This window comes from Esox lucius, chromosome 11 (assembly GCF_011004845.1).
Source record: "Esox lucius isolate fEsoLuc1 chromosome 11, fEsoLuc1.pri, whole genome shotgun sequence".
In the NCBI taxonomy this organism is placed as follows: Eukaryota; Metazoa; Chordata; class Actinopteri; order Esociformes; family Esocidae; genus Esox; species Esox lucius.
Window position 1 is genome coordinate 32,821,791 of NC_047579.1, and position 18,845 is coordinate 32,840,635.

Consider the following 18,845-nt stretch of genomic DNA (forward strand, 5'->3'; position numbering starts at 1 on the left):
TATCACAGTAAAATGTATACTGAAACCAACTTGCTTTATTCATTCCAATTTGTCATAAAAATCTCAGTAATTGAAACATGCTCATCTAAGTTTCATACAATTTGGCACAACTCAATTTATGACAATTATTTCACCTTTCTATCAATAATTTAAAATCAACAAGAAAATCAAGACCAGAACAACATTTGTAAGAAATAACTTCCAAATCAAATTATGTTGGGAATCTGACATTGTTCCTTCCTACTTTTCTTTATTCTTTAATTGTGAAGTGGTGGTCATTCGTCTAAACTGGATAACTGATTAGTTCTATTGACAATATTCTTGTCACAATGCCAGGTATCTGAAGCCCATTGTTTTGGTCTACTCAATGCTAACATCATCCTGCAGTGGCTATAGTAATGTAATAAAAGGCTATATTATCCCCTGGCCTTTCATAATAATTCCAAGGTGAGAAAATTATTAAAGAATTTAATATATTCTTTAAGGTATAGAAAATAAACTGATATTTCTTTCCACTTTTCTTAGCTTTGTCATCAGTGCTCTTTTCATGGAAAAGTACTGTCACTATATGCCTCTAGCTATTGAACTGCCTTAGTATCGTCCTTTTATCACAGGAAGCTTTCCTTGATGGCGCCGGGTTTCTCCAGTGCATTCTTACGGCGAGCAGCAGCTTCCAGGATCTTCTTGCGAGGCCCCAGTTGGATACGGATGCCCTTGAGGTCATCGTCGGTGCAGAGCATCAATGCCTCCAAGTCCAGCTTTTCCCTTGTGAAGGCTGGGGAGAAGTCAGGCAGGGAGATGGATGAGAGAAAGGCATCCAGTGGGGAGGTTTCCTCGTCCTGGTCATCATCCAGGCCGATCTCTTCCTGGTTCCATGGCAGGTCACCATGCTCCCCATCCTCTGGAAAACCTAAATCCTCCACTTTTGTATCAAACACCTCCCTGCGGATGAGGGAGCCCAGGTCTTCAGTGTCCCCACTGGGGAAATGCTCAGGCTCCATTCCCATCTCCGCAGAGAAGTTCCGCCTGAAGACCATGTTCCCCAGGCCCGGCCGTTTGAAGATGGACTCCTTGGCTCCCGGGCCATCATCTTCATCCTCCTTGTCAGAATCATCTGCAAATCTTCCCTCATCCTCATCAATCTCATCCTGCTCTGAAAATACTTCCATGAACTCAGGCTTTCCAGAGAGAGTGCCGTTGTCCTGCTTGACAAAGATGACATTCCCATCTCCTCCCATCTTCTCAGTTGTTCCTCTATCCTTTTTACCAAATATCCTCTGGAGAGTTCCCTTTGACCGGGCCGTGAGAGAGCCAGAGGTGTCAGAGGCGATAAGCTTAGAGAACTGCTCATTCACACTGTTGATGGTGCCTGTCTTGGAGAATGATTGTGACCCCATGCTCGCTTCTGACACCGATCCTCGGTACATCTTATCCATCTTGTTCTGGTGCCTCTTCTTGACCTTTTCGCACAGCTTCACCCGCCTCTCTGCCTCCTTGAGGGCCTCCTGCTTCAGCCTGGCCACCTTTCTGGGGTTCTGGGTGGTCTGCTGTGATGCCGCGTTGTCCAGGAAACGTACACAGTCCATTCGGTCGCGTGATGCTGCAATGTCCATGGCTGTATGGAAGTCGTTGTCCTGGGAGAAAAGGTTGGCACCGAAGTTGACCAAGAAGCTGAGGATGTGCATGTGGCCATTGGTGGCTGCATGGTGCAGGGGTGTGTTGCCCCAGATATCACTCCGGTTTGGGTCACCCCTGGATCAAACAGAAACATCTGTCAATCAATAAATGAATCAAGCAAAAGAGACCAATTGATTAAGCAAAAAAAATTTAAGTCATAAGACTGAATCATAATTTTTATCTCAGTGACATCTGCTCATTATTTATGTATGTAAGGTGTATATATCTGTTCTCTGTTAAGGAAAAATAACATTTTAGAGAAGTCACATCAGAAATTGACATGGTTGCAATACAGCAGGATGAAAGCCTGTCAGAATCAGAATCCCCTTTTATTGCCAAGTACATTTACACATCCATTGAATTCTACTTGTTGTAATGGTGCAAATCTAGTAATTGTTACATGTGGTGCTTATTAGTCCATGTTAGTCCATTTTTTAACAGTAGGTCACCGGGGTGGGATGGGTCACAAATAATCTTGCTTTGGGGTTATGTAGGACCAAGATGGAGGATAGGTGAACACTGGTAAACTTATATCAGGCTTTACAGTATTTTGCAGTTTGATTCTGCATTGTGAAGACCCAAACAGTGATGTAAGAGGTGAAAATGGACCCTACATTTGATGTGTAAAGCTGAACAGGACTACCTAGCAGATTTGTTTTTCTACTTAACAATGTTATAACTATTGTTGTTGCTTTGTAATTCAAATGTTTTTTATACAGAATGTGACTTTTCTAGTGTAGTTGTGTATTTTGGCATTTTTAACCTTCGCTGGCTCATGTCGTGCTGCACACTCAATACGTTTTGCACCAGAATCCTTATGTGCTGGAAGAAACAAACTGTCTGACCTTGTATCTCGATTGAGCTCACAGGAACCCAAGCCGCCACAAGGAGTCACTAAAGTGAGGTGTGGCAAGGCAACTATGTTCAATTATGAATTCCCAAAACCCTGACGGTGCTGGTCAATTGTACCGCCCTCCACAGGATCCCTGGTCTAATCCACAAGCAGAATTCAAATTCTGGTCACAGTTAACTGTAAGGCAGTGGGCCATATCTAAACCAATATGGCAGTGAAAACCGTAACGATCAGATGGTCTCGTACTGGGAAGGATAATGTAAATGAATCATTTTTTAAGCAGTTCACCCAATATGGATGAACATTTAGTCTGAACTGTCTGAACTTCAACCTCACAGTCACTCAAAAGTGCTATAGTACAGAATAAATGGGTCACTATCCAAATATATCCAAACTGGAACCTCAATGTACATCTGAATCAACCTGTAGACATACCTAACCAAATATATGAAGCAATGAGTTATTACTTTTATATATAATTAATGAACAGCGAAACGTTCACGAACACTACACTTATGAAGTTAGCAACCGTTCCTTACTGTATATGAGCTAATTGGTGACCCATTAAGAATGAAAGTCCTTCTATGTTGCATAACACTATAACTATAAAACATCTGATAGCAGTATCTTAGCAACAGGTTATCATAAAACTAAGGTTGTTGCTGATGACTAACATGGAAATATGCTGATCTGCTAAATGACTGAAATAATCATGTAAATTATCACAAAGGTGTGGTTTACGTACAGAATTCAGATTACCATTGTTACAAGGTGACATACTTCCATGTCATCCATACATACACCAATACAAATGTTGTCTGAACTTTGAAATCTATCGCTAACGTTTTAATTAAATAATCAAGCCGTTGACCTGGTTCTCATATTGATCGCAGTTAGCCTACACATTCTCTGCAGTATGAAAACACAAAATGCAGGGAAAATTAAAGGATCTATTGTTTGTCATTATAAACATGATTTGCCTTGGATGATTAAATATTTGGCTGTGCTCATGGGAAAACGTGGTCTCAGGGCTGTGGATTTCAGTGTGGCATGCACGCATTATGCATAGCAAGAGTAGAGTGTGACATGAACATTATGGAAAATGGATGGTACTGTTCAAAAGGTAGTCTATCAGCCACTACTGGAAAACAATGGTTGTAGTTGAAAAATCTGAGGTTGAGCCATAGAGCTGTGAAAAAGTCCACTTTACTAGGAAAAACCAGGAAAAATACTCTGAAGAAACTTCGCAAATCAAGATAACTGGCAGATAAGATAAATAGTTTTATTAAATATTTTCAGCTGCCTGGAGAACAACTCACAAAAGTCTGTAGGTTGTTCTGAAAGTCACATTGTTGCTTTGTCCTTTTTATACCCCTCCCTTGTCAGGTCCCAAAATATTATGTCTTCTGCTCAAAATACATAGGCTACAAGAAAACAAGTCCACACTGTCATGGCCACCACATTTCTATGTCCAAGTAAACAGCCCTCCTGATCTGAGCTTCCACTTGTTTCTGTTCTGCCCCAACTGTAAGGAGAGAAAAGACACAAGCAACTTCACCTTGGAGCTATCTGTAGCTGGCCCATAGATAAGATTGGTTGAGGCCTGGTGCCTTCAGTTGTGGCCACAATCCCATCTAAGAACAGAGCATTAAGCGAAATTGAACTGACCTAGGTCTTTGCCTATCCTTGGTGTCTGTGAACAGCCTAGAGCAAAATTTAGGGCCTAGTCTAACACAGTGCATTTATTACACTGGATGTTGCATAGCAGTTAAGTTTCTAATCAATAAACAGAATACAATTTGTTAAAAATCTTATTGATGTTCATAACGCATTTAATACATGTGTATCTATTTTCTCAGAAGAATCTGTCCTCAACAGAGGAAACTGCACTTATCTCTCACCTAAAAAAAGGTAAATGAGTGAAGTGAACAAGGATTCTGGTTTATTGGCATCAGGAATAAAGTGTTGGTCACTCCTTATATCACATGAATGAACAATTAAGTCCACCTTTGCTCTTCAACCAAATGTTTGGGAAGAGCAGAAGTGAAGTGAATTGGATTAGGGTACAGGTCAACTTTTTATTCTCCAACTGTATCCCTCCCAACATAAAATGTGTCATCAGAGGACATAAACACAGATCGCAGTATAACAGTACTAATATGGTACAATGCAAGTAGCATAGGCTTTGTGTTGATTTTGTAGGTTAATAAAAGCTGAATGTTGTTTTATTTCCCTAGATTCAGTCCATTCTCCCAATGTCAGTAGTGACATGTCCGATTTTTCTATAATAAAATTCATAGATTTTCTTACATATTATAATTTAAAATAATTATATATATAAAAAAAGTTTTAAGTTAAAGAATTACCTCAAATTAGCTTTCAAAGCATCGCAAGAATATTGTAAGCAAGGATATTGCTGATATGCAATTAAAACGCCTATTCAGAGTTAAGCATAACCTACCCTCTGCTACATATGAGTTGAAGGGCTTCGACGTGCCCGTGAAAAGCAGCCCATAGTGTGGGTGTCATTCCATCCTCGTCCGGAGTATTGAGGTCTTTCCTGGTGGCTTCTTTCAGGAGGTCCAGGTAACCGTCAATCGCTGCTTTGTGATACCTAGACATTTCCTGGGTTTAGAACAGTACACTGTGAAGTTAAATGGATAAAAAAAAATCACACGTCTTTCAGCAGAAGTCTAGCATTTTGTTCTTCATCCCCACACGTCGTAGCGCGACAATTACGCATTTGTGATAGATGTGAATGGTTTGTTCAGAGCAGTGGACGTCATCACATCCGCCTGAATGCCATAAAACAAAAGCAAAGTCCAGTACGGATTCGCCCGCTGTCCCATGAAGTAGGCCTACGTTGGAGTATCTAATGGATGTTCAAAGAGATGTAGTCTAATTAGAGCCTATTTTGCCTGTATTTAGACCTATCAAATTATGGAACGGACATGATACAGAAATTATATAAAATGAGTGCAATTACATTTGCATTAATATATCGTAGGAAGAAAAATATCATATAGGTTATTCGGGGGCGCTTTAACCTTGCGTGCAAAAAATAAAGATATCGCCTATAGAAACAACTCCATTCCAGTCGATGGCAGTATTGCACTTTTCTGCATCAGTGTCGGAAAAGGAAGCAAGGCGTCCCTCTCTCCCACTCCGTCATATTTTCTTTGCACCAAGCAGACCAGACTGAGCTCATGGAGAGCCATTCCCTTAAAAAGATCGAAATTGACTGTTATTTTTTTCTCCATGTGTAATGACCTGAGACAGCTATCCGCATTTTCCCACCACTGAAAGGGGAAACCAAAATCCCCACAACATTGTTTATTGCAGTGTCAGAGTTGCTTGGCGGTCTGAAGGTCTATACCACAGAGCCAGATTGCCCACCGGATGTTTAAACCTGAAGCATCGGATAATCAGTTCCATTCAGAGGAGAGGAAGCCTAGTAGACTGGCAGTGAAAGTAAATTAAGTGAAATTGAACTGGGCATACATTCTGCCGATATTAATCAATGTTTTACAATAGTAGAATGCATTACTAATAGAGTTGACATTTTCCAAAGATTCTTAAAGAGCGAAATTGTTTTACACACCACGCATACTTTACAGTGTAGGCGTTTCCGAACGCGAGAGAACGCGCCAATATTATCCAATTGGATCTCGCTAGCTCGTGCTTGGCTCCGCTCAACTCCTTTCATAGGTTCTCCCAAACCGGCTTCAATAGCCTTTCATTGGCAACGACAGTGTGTGTATATCTTGGTAAAATCGTATACTTTTCTATTACTTCCTTTTCCACATAGCACATCTAGACTTTAAACATGGAATGATAGCTGAGAAACTTAAGTTACTTCACCACACCCAGTCTTACGGCAAGAATCGTGACGCTTGTTCTAAAACAACTGTCGGTTGATCAGCGATCGATTTAGCCTTACACCTGGAAGGTTTGTGCTCCTAAAAGAGCAGCTATGTCCGAAAACTGCGGCTCCGCGATCAGCTTGCTGTCATACGAGACTCTGGTACATGCAATGGCAGGTGCCGTGGTAAGGAAATCTCAACGTTGACCAGTCATGCAAAATGTAATTTAATTAAATTAAGTGATCAACGGTACTAGCCTAATAGTTAAATTGAAATGTCTAGTTTTGACACACTATACATTTGTAACAACTCCAACTTTCCTTGCTGGCTTATTTCTATCGTCAAAATGCTTTTATTTTCAGGGTAGTATGACAGCGATGTCCGTATTTTTTCCCTTGGATACAGCCAGAATAAGACTTCAAGGTGAGGTTTTTGAATTCAATTGTGGGGCCATTCTTGTCTGCTAGAACATTGAGTTCTAATTACAAAACTAAACTCAAGTCAAGGGCAGTTCCCTGGCACAGGGAAATTAACTTTAGATTGGTATTATGGCAATTCTAGGGTAATGCAATATTACAAAATATTATTTAAATCATATTTAAATAAAATATCCCGCAGGTTTTTATACAACAATTTTACAAACATTCTTGTTAAATACCTACTACGCTGATAGGTCAGTGGTCTTCACATGGGAGAACAATTTTTGATTTTGAACTATAGTAGGCCTATGTGAAGTGGATTTAGTCCTTATAGGTCTGTTTTGTAGGCTACAGCACATAAATGCATAATTATGCATATAAATGTTTATCACCTAGTGTTTTATGTTTCACACATTAAAATCACGGGGCACAGCAGGCATCCTCATAAGCAAAGTAAAACATTTTGAAACGTTTCACAGTCGTGCCCAAAAGCATCCTTGTACTTTCTTCAAATATCTGATATTGTCATTAAACCTAAATTTAAATTAACCAATTTTTCTGAAATTATTTATTTCACTGATCTGAACTAATTACTGGCTTAAGAACAGTCCAGGATTTTGTTCTGAACCATTCCTGGGTGCTTTTTTTTGGGGGGGGGGTTGTTTTGGGTCTTTGTCCAGCTGGAAGTCCCATGACATTTGATGGGGACCCATCCTACTGACACTGGGTTTGACATTGTGCTCCATAATGCCTTGGTAATCTCCTGATTCCATGATGCCTTGCCCACATTCAAGGCTCCCAGTGCCAGAGGCAGCAACCTCAGAATGTCACTGAACCTCCTCTGTGTTTGCCTGTTGGGAAGGTGTTCCTTTCTTTGAATGCTTTGTTTTCTGTAAACATAGAGAGGTTTACCAGAAACCTCTAATTTGGTCTCACCTGTCCACAGGAGATTGTCTCAGAAGGATTGTGGTATGTTCAGGTGTGTTTTGGCAAATTATTCAGGCTTTCTCACATCTCTCAGCAGTGGACCTTCTACAATACAACGCCATTTCACTTAGTCTGTGACAAAAAGTTTCAAAATGCACCATCATACCTTGTGTCTGGAGGTCAGCTTGAATCTATGTGGCACTTCCATTATCCCTAATTTCTATGGAGAAAAAAAATGGTAAACACCTTTAGGATATGTCAGCATTTGTGAAAGAATTTATATTAATTTATGCAGATAAGTAAATTGAGAACCAATTCTCATTAAAAAAAAATCAACATTGCCATAGTTCAGGATTGACAAAATTGTCCTTTTTTTAAAGGATTCATTTGTGGATAAAGGATACTTTATGGGTTAAACAGGAAACCAATTCTGAGTTTAGCTTTAGACTGAAGATGAGTGGTATAGGAATTGAATGAAAGTGAGGAGTCTAGCCATATATATCAATCACATATTTTTAGGTGTTGATATACTCTACATCTGACCCACGTATTTCTAGGAGCTTTGAAGGAGGCTTTGATAGTGTACATTCCTTTTTGGGGGGTATTTAGTAGTAGGTGGACGTCAAGGATGCTGGATGTTATTAAAGCCATGCTGTAGGGTGGTCAGTGAGGAGCATGTCGTATAAAGGACAGTGGCATTAGCATAAAGGTGGATGAGAGAATTACAATTAGCAATTGAAACATCACTGATATACACAGAGATAAAGGTAGCCCAAGAGTAAAATCTTGAAGGATTTGCCAGAAGACCTCACTACTGCATGAGTATCCCAGAGCTGCATGCTGCTTATAATGTTAAAATAACACCTTCATTTTCTGTTGTAGTGGATGAGAGTCGGAAGTCCAGATCCACTGCCATTCTTCTGACTGAAATAGCGAAGGAAGAAGGCCTGTGAGTATTGTATGGCAATGTACTAATGCTTTCTATGAGTAAAAGGGGTCAATGTGTGATCAGAGTCAAACAAAATGGGTTTATGTACATTTTAATGTGATTTATTTTGCAGCTTCAGGTGTTTAAATAGAAAATGAAACAGCTACTTAGGCACAACAATGCCACCTAGCAACAAAAAATATAATGGACATTGCATGCTTTTTGCTGCTTTTTCATGTTTAGTAGCCAGGACTTATAGTATGTAAAATGCTTCATTCACAAGTGGTGTAGACAGAACGAACAGAAATGCTTACTTACAGTCCTTTTCCAAAAATGCTGAAAAAAGTAAATAAACAAATTAAATGTAAAACAAGGAATATACACTACATTGACAGATTATTGGGTATATACAGTGGATATAAAAAGTCTACACACCCCTGTTAAAATGCCAGGTTCTTGTGATGTAAAAGAATGAGACAAAGAAATCATGTCAGAACTTTTTCCACCTTTAATGTGACCTATAACATGAACAATTCAATTGAAAAACAAAATTAAATCTTTGAGGCGAAAAAAAGAATTCACAATAACCTGGTTGCGTGAGTGTGTACACCCTTAAACTAATACTTTGTTGAAGCATCTTTTTGATTTTATTAGAGCACAGTATTTATGGGTAGGAGTCTATTAGCATGGCATATCTTGAAATTACAATATTTGCCCACTCTTCTTTACAAAAGGGCTCCAAATCTGTCAGATTGTGAGGACATCTCCTGTGCACAGCCCTCTTCAGATCACCCCACAGATGTTCAATTGGATTCAGGTCTGGGCTCTGGCTTGGCCATTCCAAAACGTTAATCGTCTTCTGGTGAAGCCATGCTTTTGTGGATTTGGATGTGTGCTTTGGGTCGTTGTCGTGCTGAAAGGTGAACTTCATCTTCAGCTTTCTAACGGACACCTGAAGGTTTTGTGCCAAAATTGCCTGGTATATGGAACTGTTCATAATTCCCTCCACCCTGACTAAGGCCCTAGTTCCAGCTGAAGAAAAACAGCTCCAAAAGATGATGCAGCCACCACCATGCTTCACTATGGGTATGGTGTTCTTTGGGTGATGGGAATTGTTGTTTTTGCGCCAAACATACCTTTTGGAATTATGGCCAAAAAATTCAACCTTAGTTTCATCAGACCAAAACACATTTTCCCCCATGCTTTTGGGGGACTTGATGTTTGTTTTTGCAAACTTCAACCAGGCTTGGATGTTTTTCTTTGTAAGAAAAGGCTTCCGTCTTGCCAACCTATCCCATAGCCCATTCATATGAAGAATACGGGAGAATGTTGTCACATGTAGCACACAGCCAGTACTTGCCAGAAATTCCTGCAGTTCCTTTAATGTTGCTGTAGGCCTCTTGGAAGCCTCCCTGACCAGTTTTCGTCTCGTCTTTTGATAAATTTTGGAGGGATGTCCAGTTCTTGGTAATGTCTTCTTTTGTGCCATATTTTCTCCACTTGATGATGACTGTCTTCACTGTTCCATGGTATATCTAATGCTTTGGAAATTCTTATGTACCCTTCTCTCTTTCAACAATAAGATCCCTCTGATGCTTTGGAAGCTCTCTGCGGAACATGGCTTTTGCTCTGAGATGCAACTAAGAAAATGGCAGGAAAATCCTACTAGAACAGCTGAACTTTATTTGTGATTAATCAGAGTCACTTTAAATGATGGCAGGTGTGTATTTAACATGAGTTTGAATGTGTTAATTCTGAACACAGCCACATCCCCAGTTATAAAAGGGTGTGCACACTTATACAACCAGGTTATTGTAAGGTTTTTATTTTTCCCCCTTGAAAACTTAAGTTTGTTTTTCAATCGAATTGTTCACATTATAGGTCACATTAAAAGTGGAAAAAGTTCTGACATGACTTATCTTTGTCTCATTCTTTTACATCACAAAAACCAGGCATTTTCAGAGGGGTGTGTAGACTTTTTATATCCACTGTACACAATTGACAGCACTGAAGTAGCCAACAGTAACAAGTTGAAACACTGTGGGAAAAAGGATTTAGAAAGTTGGGTCTCTGAGTGGTGGCCCACGTCGTTCATCAATATATTTACATATATTTTATTTACATATTTTCATGTGTGTTGGCAACATAAATGTTAAGAAAAAAAGCAATTTCCCCAAGACCCATGGAAAATCACTCATCTACGAATTGTGACACTCATGTGCGAATTGGTGGAGGGGTTGGTAAGGTATGGGCATGTATGGCTTCCACTGAAACACTAAAACACTCTTCACTGACGATGTGACTGATGGTGGAAGCCGTGTAGTAAAGTAAATCAAATGTCTCCCCCCATTGGACTGTGCTTCATCATACATCAAAACAGAACGCAAATATGCTATCTTTGCAGCTACAGCATGCCTTTCATTCACTAAAGATGCTGTAAAGCCCTGACTGAGCATCACTGGAGAAGATACCCAGTGACTGGTCGGGTCAATGGGTTGTAGACATCGGGCGGTTTTTGCATGCAATATGTGTCCAAATACTAAACATAAGTGCCTAATATGGACGTGGTATTAATCTGTTCCCAAACATTTGGGGTCCTGAAATAATTGGACGATGTATAAAAAGTGTTGTCATCTCTAAATGGTGAAAACAATATGTACACAAACAAAGCTGGGAATCTATACAAAACTATGGACTAAGAGCCAAAAGAAAAAATTGCTTTACTGTCCCAATAATTACAGAGGCCGCTGTTAAGTACAGTGATGTATTGTTTTTTTTACTGTCTATTTGGAATCTTCCTTGGTGATTTTCTGCCAGGCCTGCAGTATAATGTAGCCATATTCAGTCCCTGATAGTTTAGGGAGCTTTTTGCCTCCAGTCTTGTCTTCAGTTTGCTAAATTCATGATCAGTCAGATTCAGATTCAGTGTTTGACTTTTGTCCCTGAAGTCACTGACATGGAAGTCACGTGGGTCAAGGTGTGTGAGGGCATGCTCACTGACCTCGGCTAGCATTGCAGACACTTGAACTTGAGATAACCAGCAACAACATGTAGAGTGGAATTTCCTTCCAATTCAGTGACAGTTCCATACCAACAATTGTATTTCTGTGGTCATGCTGTTGTGTTGTGCCAGGAGGTTTTCCTTCACAGATCACATACACAGAAAACCTCCTTGTCAAGGGATTAATATGGAACAATAACTATGCTGATTTCCCTCTGCCTTCCCTTCCATTCCCAGTGTGTCTCTGTACAGAGGTTGGTTCCCAGTCATCTCCAGTCTGTGCTGTTCCAACTTTGTCTACTTCTATACATTCAACACACTGAAGAAAGTAATGGTGTCCAACAATGGTCAGTCCAGACCAGGCACAGACCTGCTCATGGGATTCATCTCAGGTTAGAGCAACTTACTTCTATCTTGATTATTATAGGTCCTTTACAGTGCATGACATTTCAGTAAGTTTTTGTTTTAGCCAAACTAGCAGCTACTGGGCTACTACTTGATTGGGACTTTTAATACATTTCAAGAAACACTGTTTCCAGAAATCCAGCAAATGGTATTTCATGAAAACCAGGGAATCTATTAAATAGTGCTGATTTGTGCAACCCTACTTACCACTTGTACCAACAACACATGTTTTTGGGAAAGAAGCCAAGTGGAGTCTGTGTAGTTGGCCCCAAAGTCTATCAGGGAAGAATAGGTGATTAATAGGTGATTAAAGGACGTATATTTCTGACCCTAATATTTTAATTGTCTGTTTGAATTGTGTTTCTCCCATAGGCGCAGTGAACGTGATCCTGACCACCCCCATGTGGGTGGTCAACACCCGTCTCAAGCTGCAGGGGGCAAAGTTCAGAAACAAAGACCTCCAGCAGACCCACTACAGAGGCATTTTTGGTATGTGTCTGTGTGTGGGTGTGTCCGTTTGTCATCGATGGACTGCCTCTGTATTTGTGCACTTTTTTTCTTTTTCCAACAAAATATTCTCTACTGTCCTCCATATTCTCTGTTGCAGATGCTTTCTCCCAGATCATTGCCAGTGAGGGTGTGGGGACTCTGTGGAACGGAACACTGGCCTCTTTAGTGCTCGTGTTTAACCCTGCAGTCCATTTCATGTTCTACGAAGCCATGAAGAGGAGAGCAGGCCGGGGAGGGAGGAAGGTGAGGGAACGTGAGACGTAGAGGAGGAACAAGGTTCTACTCCCCTGCGGCATATCTTCATGTAATCAGGCCGAAAGGTTTAAGCTGTCGTTTGGTCTGCTAACAGATTACATCTGCGGAGATCTTTCTCATTGGAGCTGTGGCCAAGGCCATTGCTGCCACCGCGACTTATCCCCTGCAGACTGTCCAGGCCATTCTAAGGGTATGCAAGTAGACATGCACAATTGTATAAACAGGGAAAAGACACTATATAAATTCCATCATATTTTATGTTCTCAGCTAATTTGTTTATAAATGAATATATTTATTAACCCCCAGTTCGGGCAGCACAAAGCTGAGGGCAAGGGAGGTCTACTGGGAAGCCTCCAAAAAGTAGTCTACCTACTAATGGACAGAATGAAGTGAGTGACAGACCCCCACACACAACTTTGTGTTTGACAACCTTGGTTGGGTGGATGAGGTGGTTTCTAGTTTTGACCTTGGCTGCTGTTGTGCTCAGGTGAATACTTTACCTTCTGGATGGCAAGTGGCCTATCCTAGGTACAGTATTTTTTTAGGCTGTCTTGTGCTAATGGTTATATTATGCTGATCCATTAATGTGTTCTCTCCCTGTCCTCTACCCTGTAGGAAGCACGGTGCTTTGAGCTTATACAAAGGCCTGGAGGCCAAACTCCTCCAGACGGTTTTAACAGCAGCCCTCATGTTTGTGGTGTATGAGAAGATCACTGCAGCCACCTTTAAAATCATGGGCATCAACAAGAAACAAAAGCACTGAGCTGTGAGCTTTAACACTTAGACTTCAGCCTTCACTAGCTGTACAACCGGGTCACCATCAACCCTGGTCCTGGAGAGGAGCTTACAAGATGTGAAGGGGTTTGTTCCTGACCAGCACTGAAAGACTCATTTGGACCTTGATAGGTTGGTTCAGGTGTTAGTGCATGGTTGACGAATCTCCCTCGAAATGGTTGTATGTGGCCTTATAAAATGTGCCATACTCCAGATATAATCAGTATTTACCTCCCTTTCATATTAATTTCTTTGTCAACAGTCTCCACAAAAGACTTGAGTGTCAAATTTGAAGATATATTTTCATTAAAAAAACAAATAAATAACAAACTAATATACCTTGATGGGATAAGTATTCCCCCTTAGAGTAAATACATCGAGGGCAGCAGTAACAGCAGTATGTTGATTTAGCCACAGCTCTTTGCTCATCTGGATTATAAAATGCTCCCCCATTTTTTATTTTGTTTAATCTCTTCCGGCCCTGTCAAGTTGTTGGGGATAATGATAAGACAGCATTAAGGATATGTAATCAGAACTGCAACTCCAAACAAACATACTATGTTTTCTAGGTAAGCAAGTGTTGGTGGTTGTCCTGCTGAGCAGTGAATTACTGTCAGAGTGTCTGAGGTAAAGGAGACTGAAATGTTGTTTACAGGTTAGGTAACAACAATGTTGTAGCCACCACCATTCTGTACAATAAGGAGTTCCTCAGTCATATGTTTAATTTCTTAAACACAAGGCTTTGCATTTAGGCAAAAACATTTGCCATGTTTTTGCATTATTACTTTTGTGTCTGGATGCATTTATTGGAAGATTTTTTTATTTTGCTTATGTTTTCTTTTCAATCTGTTGTTTAAGGTCATTATTGTGGAGTCTACACAATGTTATTGGTCTGTCCTCAACAACGTAGTTTTAAAATGTCAATGACTATAATGGTAAAATCCCTGAGTAGTTTTAATCCTGTTTTATGACAAATATACTGTATCTGTCTGGGTGGTTTAATACATTATCCACAGCATTATTAACCTAATGATACTTAAAATATCTTGTTGCCCAATTACCAACCACTGCTGGTTCTTATAAGGCTTTAAAAAAAGACTATGTAATCTGTAAACTGTGGTAAAATGCAGAACTTGACTGAGGGACCTAACTGATGCTGTTTGAGCAGTATGATGAAGGAAAGGTGTTCACTCAAAACTTGTCAACCTGTATTATTTTACAGAATCTGTGTGACTTATATAATTTGCTAAGATTCAACTGAACTAATTTATTCTTGCCTTAAAGGGGTGAATATTTGTGTAACAACTATATTTTTTCAACAAAGAAAATGTAATGAAAAAATTTACTTTTCACTTTGAACTTGTAATATTTTATGTAAATATTGAAACAAAACATATTGAATCACTTGAATCTCATTGTAACACAACCACATGTAAAGAAATCAGTGTTGTGAATACATATTGTACCCACTGTAACTGCCTAGCATAGACATTCTATGATGTCACTGTTATAAGTGAATGAATGGCATCATATTTTAATCTGTTTCTTCTGGCAGTCAAGCTTTCTAGTTATGTACTGTTATGTATGCTTTCTTCACCTATAGGATATGCTTGGCCATTTTGCAGATCTTATTGGAACAGGACAGAAAAAAAAAGGTTAACGGGAGACTGTTTAGTGTGATTTCTTCACACTATATTGACTTCTTAAACCAAAACATATTGAACTCAATTACCTGCAAAAAGAGGGTCCCATGTTAAGTCCTAGATTTGATTTCACAAAGCCAGATAACCAATCCTGACATGTCTTAATTCTGAAAACAATCTCTTATTTAAAGGTCAACTCCACAAAATGATCTATATGCAGTAAGCCTCACAGTCAGTAAATTTTCTAACTGAAACACACTGATCAATTTCAACTTTTTTGTAGCTTTTACAGCATAAAGCAAACCTGTGCATATGTGCAGATACAGATGTGTGACTGAGATCAAAGTCTTGGATCACATTCATGTCATCATCTGCGATGCTGCTTGTGGCAATTTGCTGAGTCCACCTTTAAAGAGCATCTGTTATTAATAGGGCCTTGCAGCACTGGACCAGACCAAAACGTATAGCCTTATTTATTAAAACACTGGTTCAGCATACGATTTAATAAGTAATATTTGCAGGACTAAACTCCAAACTTTTTGATTGGGTATCAGAGCAAGCACCACCCTGCCATTTGGATACTACAGTATGATCTTCTGAGTGGTATCTCACCCGGCACAGCCAGAAGAGGACTGGTCACCCCTCTGAGCCTGGGTCCTCTCTAGGTTTCTTCCTAAAATTCGACCTCAGGGAGTTTTTCCTAGCCACTGAAATTCAACACTACTGTTGTTTGCTCCTTGGGGTTTAAGGCCGGGTGTCTCTGTAAAGCACTTGGTGACAACTGCTGTTGTAAAAAGGGCTTTATAAATAAATTTGATTGAAATTTGATTGAGTGGTCTCATTTGTGGTGTGAGTTGAGAAAACGGTTCAAGTAGAAAAACCAGAGGAATTACTGCATGTTCACTTGACAGGGTCAATTTGTATTTCACTGCAAAGATTTAACAACCTACACTCAGTAGCCAGTTTACAGGAACACCAGCCCATTCATAAAAATTGACTGCTCCTACAGATTGGGCCACATGGCTCTGGTTTCCTATATAAAGACTGACATAGAAAACTGCAGTGTATTACAACCCATCGGCCCTTCGTTGATGGCATACTGCATCAGACCACCATAACTAGTTTCACTTCCAGGAGTAACTGGCTCGAATGGGCCAATGGAATCACCAACACTGGACAACTGAGGAGTGAAAAACATTGCCTGGTCCAATGAATCCCAACATATTATTGTGTAATTCTTGGACTACACTTTCCTTATGCGAAGTGCCTCTAATACCAAGAAGTAACCACTGTGATAGACCTGATCTGTGGATATTATTGTTATGACTAGACCTGAATGGAAGACTCAACTTGGATGAAATGCATTTTTTTGCGCTAGAGGGCTCCACCATTTTGAAATAGTTAACTGGTGGTCAGTCAATAGTGAACTGGGATCAGTCAATAAAGATTTATCTGTATTGATTGATCCCTCCTGATGACCCAGTTGGACCTTGGTCATTACGAAGGATCAGCCAATAAACTAAGTAGAACATTTACTACTTGAAAATTTGAGGACCTCACTTGAGCTGCCACAGACACCATAATCTGGATGATATAGATATGCAATTTCTGTCAAATTCTATGGTTAAACTAACACATCTGATCAGCAGAGGCTATGTCAAATCTGTTGGTTTTGTTAGTAGGTTATACAACTAACTGCCTGACATACCCAAGACTGTCATGGGGTGGGGTTTGTTACAGTTTTGTTCTCTGCCATCTGTGGTGTTGCAAAGATTTTATGACTAGTGTATAGTACTAACTGGTTTGAAATCTATTCCACTTCTGACTTGAGGAACAATACAGTACAGTAGATGTATTACAGTAGGATATATTAGAGAACTCCAGGACTAGGCATTCTACAGATTTATAACTAATTTGAATTCTGTATTTCATGGAATTCCTTGCATTTACCTGAGATGTTTTCTACATTTTCAGCATAGTTAATGTTTCATTAAAGAAAAATTTAATTTATTGTAACAAATGACATTGCATTCTGTACATGGTACAGTTTACATACAAAATACTCTGGTTAAAACTGCTGGTGCAACATTTACTTGAAATTGTCCCTTTGTCATGGATTACAGTACAAATGTTTACAGTTTTTTATGTTGCATAATGTCTAACACCATTTTAAGGACAATGTGCTGACATGGGTTATTGCTTTACCCATCTTTTCATGGAAATGCTGTTAAATTATTTCAGAATGGGCCACTACAAACTGCAACTATTACATTAAAATCGCTGAATAAAGTAATAAAACAGGAAAAATCTAAAAAGTGAATAATTTTTTTTACATGAATGTACTAAAGTATTTGCTCTCATTCAGATGTTCACTATATTTGCAAAATGACTGTTCTGGTCTTCAGCTAAAACTGTATAGTAGTGCACCATGGGCCAATTAGTGTAATTTTGTAAAGGCTGATCTCTATAACAAGACACATTACTCACCTAAGTTTAGTCAAAATCGTGTCACTGGCGTTTCAGATATTGCATGGGTTAGTGAGAGTTATCCCGGAGCATGTGTGCCAAATGTAATGACTCGGGAGTCAAGCTGATCTCTGTAAAATGTCTGTAACATGTATTATTTAAAAATTGCAGTCATCTTTAAAGAATAGCCATAATAAGTGAAATTACGCAATGGTTATGTGGTCCTCCGACTACGACTTGTGTAAGAATGCCATTGATGAATGTGTGGCAATAGAAGCTAGAGGTTTTAGTTCATGGCTAAATAAGCTAGTGAGGAACTGCAGGGCTATCTGTTGCTGTATTTAATTTGTTTTGTTGGACTATAAATAGAATACAGTGCATTAACATGGTTGTGGTATGACCTTGACACTCTGAATTAATTAAGCTATTCAGGGGCTTATGCTTGGGAGATGATTCATGTGTCCCTGATATATGACATAAAAGTAACTCTTATACATAATAATCTCATCAGGTAGCCTAGGCCCATGTTTCTCAAACATTACCTCGCAACCCCCAGCCATCTCAGAATTTTGTTGTAGCCCTGAACTAGCTTATGATTAGCTGACAAGTTGATTCAGGTGTACTAACTGTTGAATACATCTAATACATGGACTGGCTGCACATCTCCAGGACATTTAAGGACCACTGGGAGAATCTTACCAGATTTGTGTTTATGAGGTGTTGGCTAGAAAGCAGACCAGTGCCAGGACCAGAGTTATACTCTTACTAGAAAACAAAACAGTTTTCAGGACTTTTTTCAAAATTGAAAATACAAAGAAAACAAATTGACCTGTATTTGTATTCACTACATGAAAACATGCAAAAAAGTACCTTTGCATAATAATCTGTCATCCACTGGATTGATTCATTTTTTTTTGGACATTTTTATTATTTGTATAGTATAGTTTCAATAGAGTAATTTTTGGTATGAAAATGTACATTGAAGTGACTACTGTAACTACTATGTAACAGCATTTCTCTGTGTAGATGCCATTGGGGAAAACACAAGCACAATTTGTTTAATGGAACTACTTAGATTATGCATGTACTTTGTACCAAGTTTTTATTTTCAAACAAACTCAGTT

The 18,845-nt window shown here is 39.3% G+C and overlaps 2 protein-coding genes across 3 annotated transcripts; one reads left to right on the forward strand and one right to left on the reverse strand.

Annotated features, from left to right (window-relative positions):
• On the reverse strand, positions 1 to 5,857 carry anks4b (ankyrin repeat and sterile alpha motif domain containing 4B). The gene is made up of 2 exons (XM_010897402.4): positions 4,992 to 5,857; positions 1 to 1,752 (listed from the first exon to the last, which is right to left on the reverse strand). Exons 1-2 carry the CDS (start codon positions 5,150 to 5,152, stop codon positions 609 to 611), a joined length of 1,305 nt encoding a protein of 434 aa, XP_010895704.1. The 5' UTR covers positions 5,153 to 5,857; the 3' UTR covers positions 1 to 608.
• A 324-nt stretch (positions 5,858 to 6,181) lies between these two features.
• On the forward strand, positions 6,182 to 13,717 carry LOC105026142 (peroxisomal membrane protein PMP34). Of its 2 annotated transcripts, none has more exons than XM_010897400.3 (9): positions 6,182 to 6,578; positions 6,756 to 6,816; positions 8,622 to 8,688; positions 11,906 to 12,060; positions 12,446 to 12,562; positions 12,681 to 12,826; positions 12,933 to 13,028; positions 13,145 to 13,227; positions 13,454 to 13,717. In XM_010897400.3, exons 1-9 carry the CDS (start codon positions 6,504 to 6,506, stop codon positions 13,599 to 13,601), a joined length of 948 nt encoding a protein of 315 aa, XP_010895702.1. In that variant the 5' UTR covers positions 6,182 to 6,503; the 3' UTR covers positions 13,602 to 13,717. The 2 variants fall into 2 exon arrangements, with proteins under 2 accessions (XP_010895702.1, XP_010895703.1); XM_010897401.3 differs by having other exon boundaries at positions 6,523 to 6,614.
• Positions 13,718 to 18,845: the final 5,128 nt, after the last annotated feature.

Excerpts from the sequence above, each read along its gene's own strand:
- anks4b (XM_010897402.4), bottom strand. The coding sequence starts at position 5,152 with ATGTCTAGGTATCACAAAGCAGCGATTGACGGTTACCTGGACCTCCTG. Across the intron at positions 1,753-4,991 it reads CAACTCATATGTAGCAGAGG|GGGTGACCCAAACCGGAGTG; the intron begins GTAGGTTATGCT and ends TGTTTGATCCAG.
- LOC105026142 (XM_010897400.3), top strand. The coding sequence starts at position 6,504 with ATGTCCGAAAACTGCGGCTCCGCGATCAGCTTGCTGTCATACGAGACT. Across the intron at positions 6,817-8,621 it reads AGCCAGAATAAGACTTCAAG|TGGATGAGAGTCGGAAGTCC; the intron begins GTGAGGTTTTTG and ends TTTCTGTTGTAG. Across the intron at positions 13,029-13,144 it reads CTGTCCAGGCCATTCTAAGG|TTCGGGCAGCACAAAGCTGA; the intron begins GTATGCAAGTAG and ends ATTAACCCCCAG.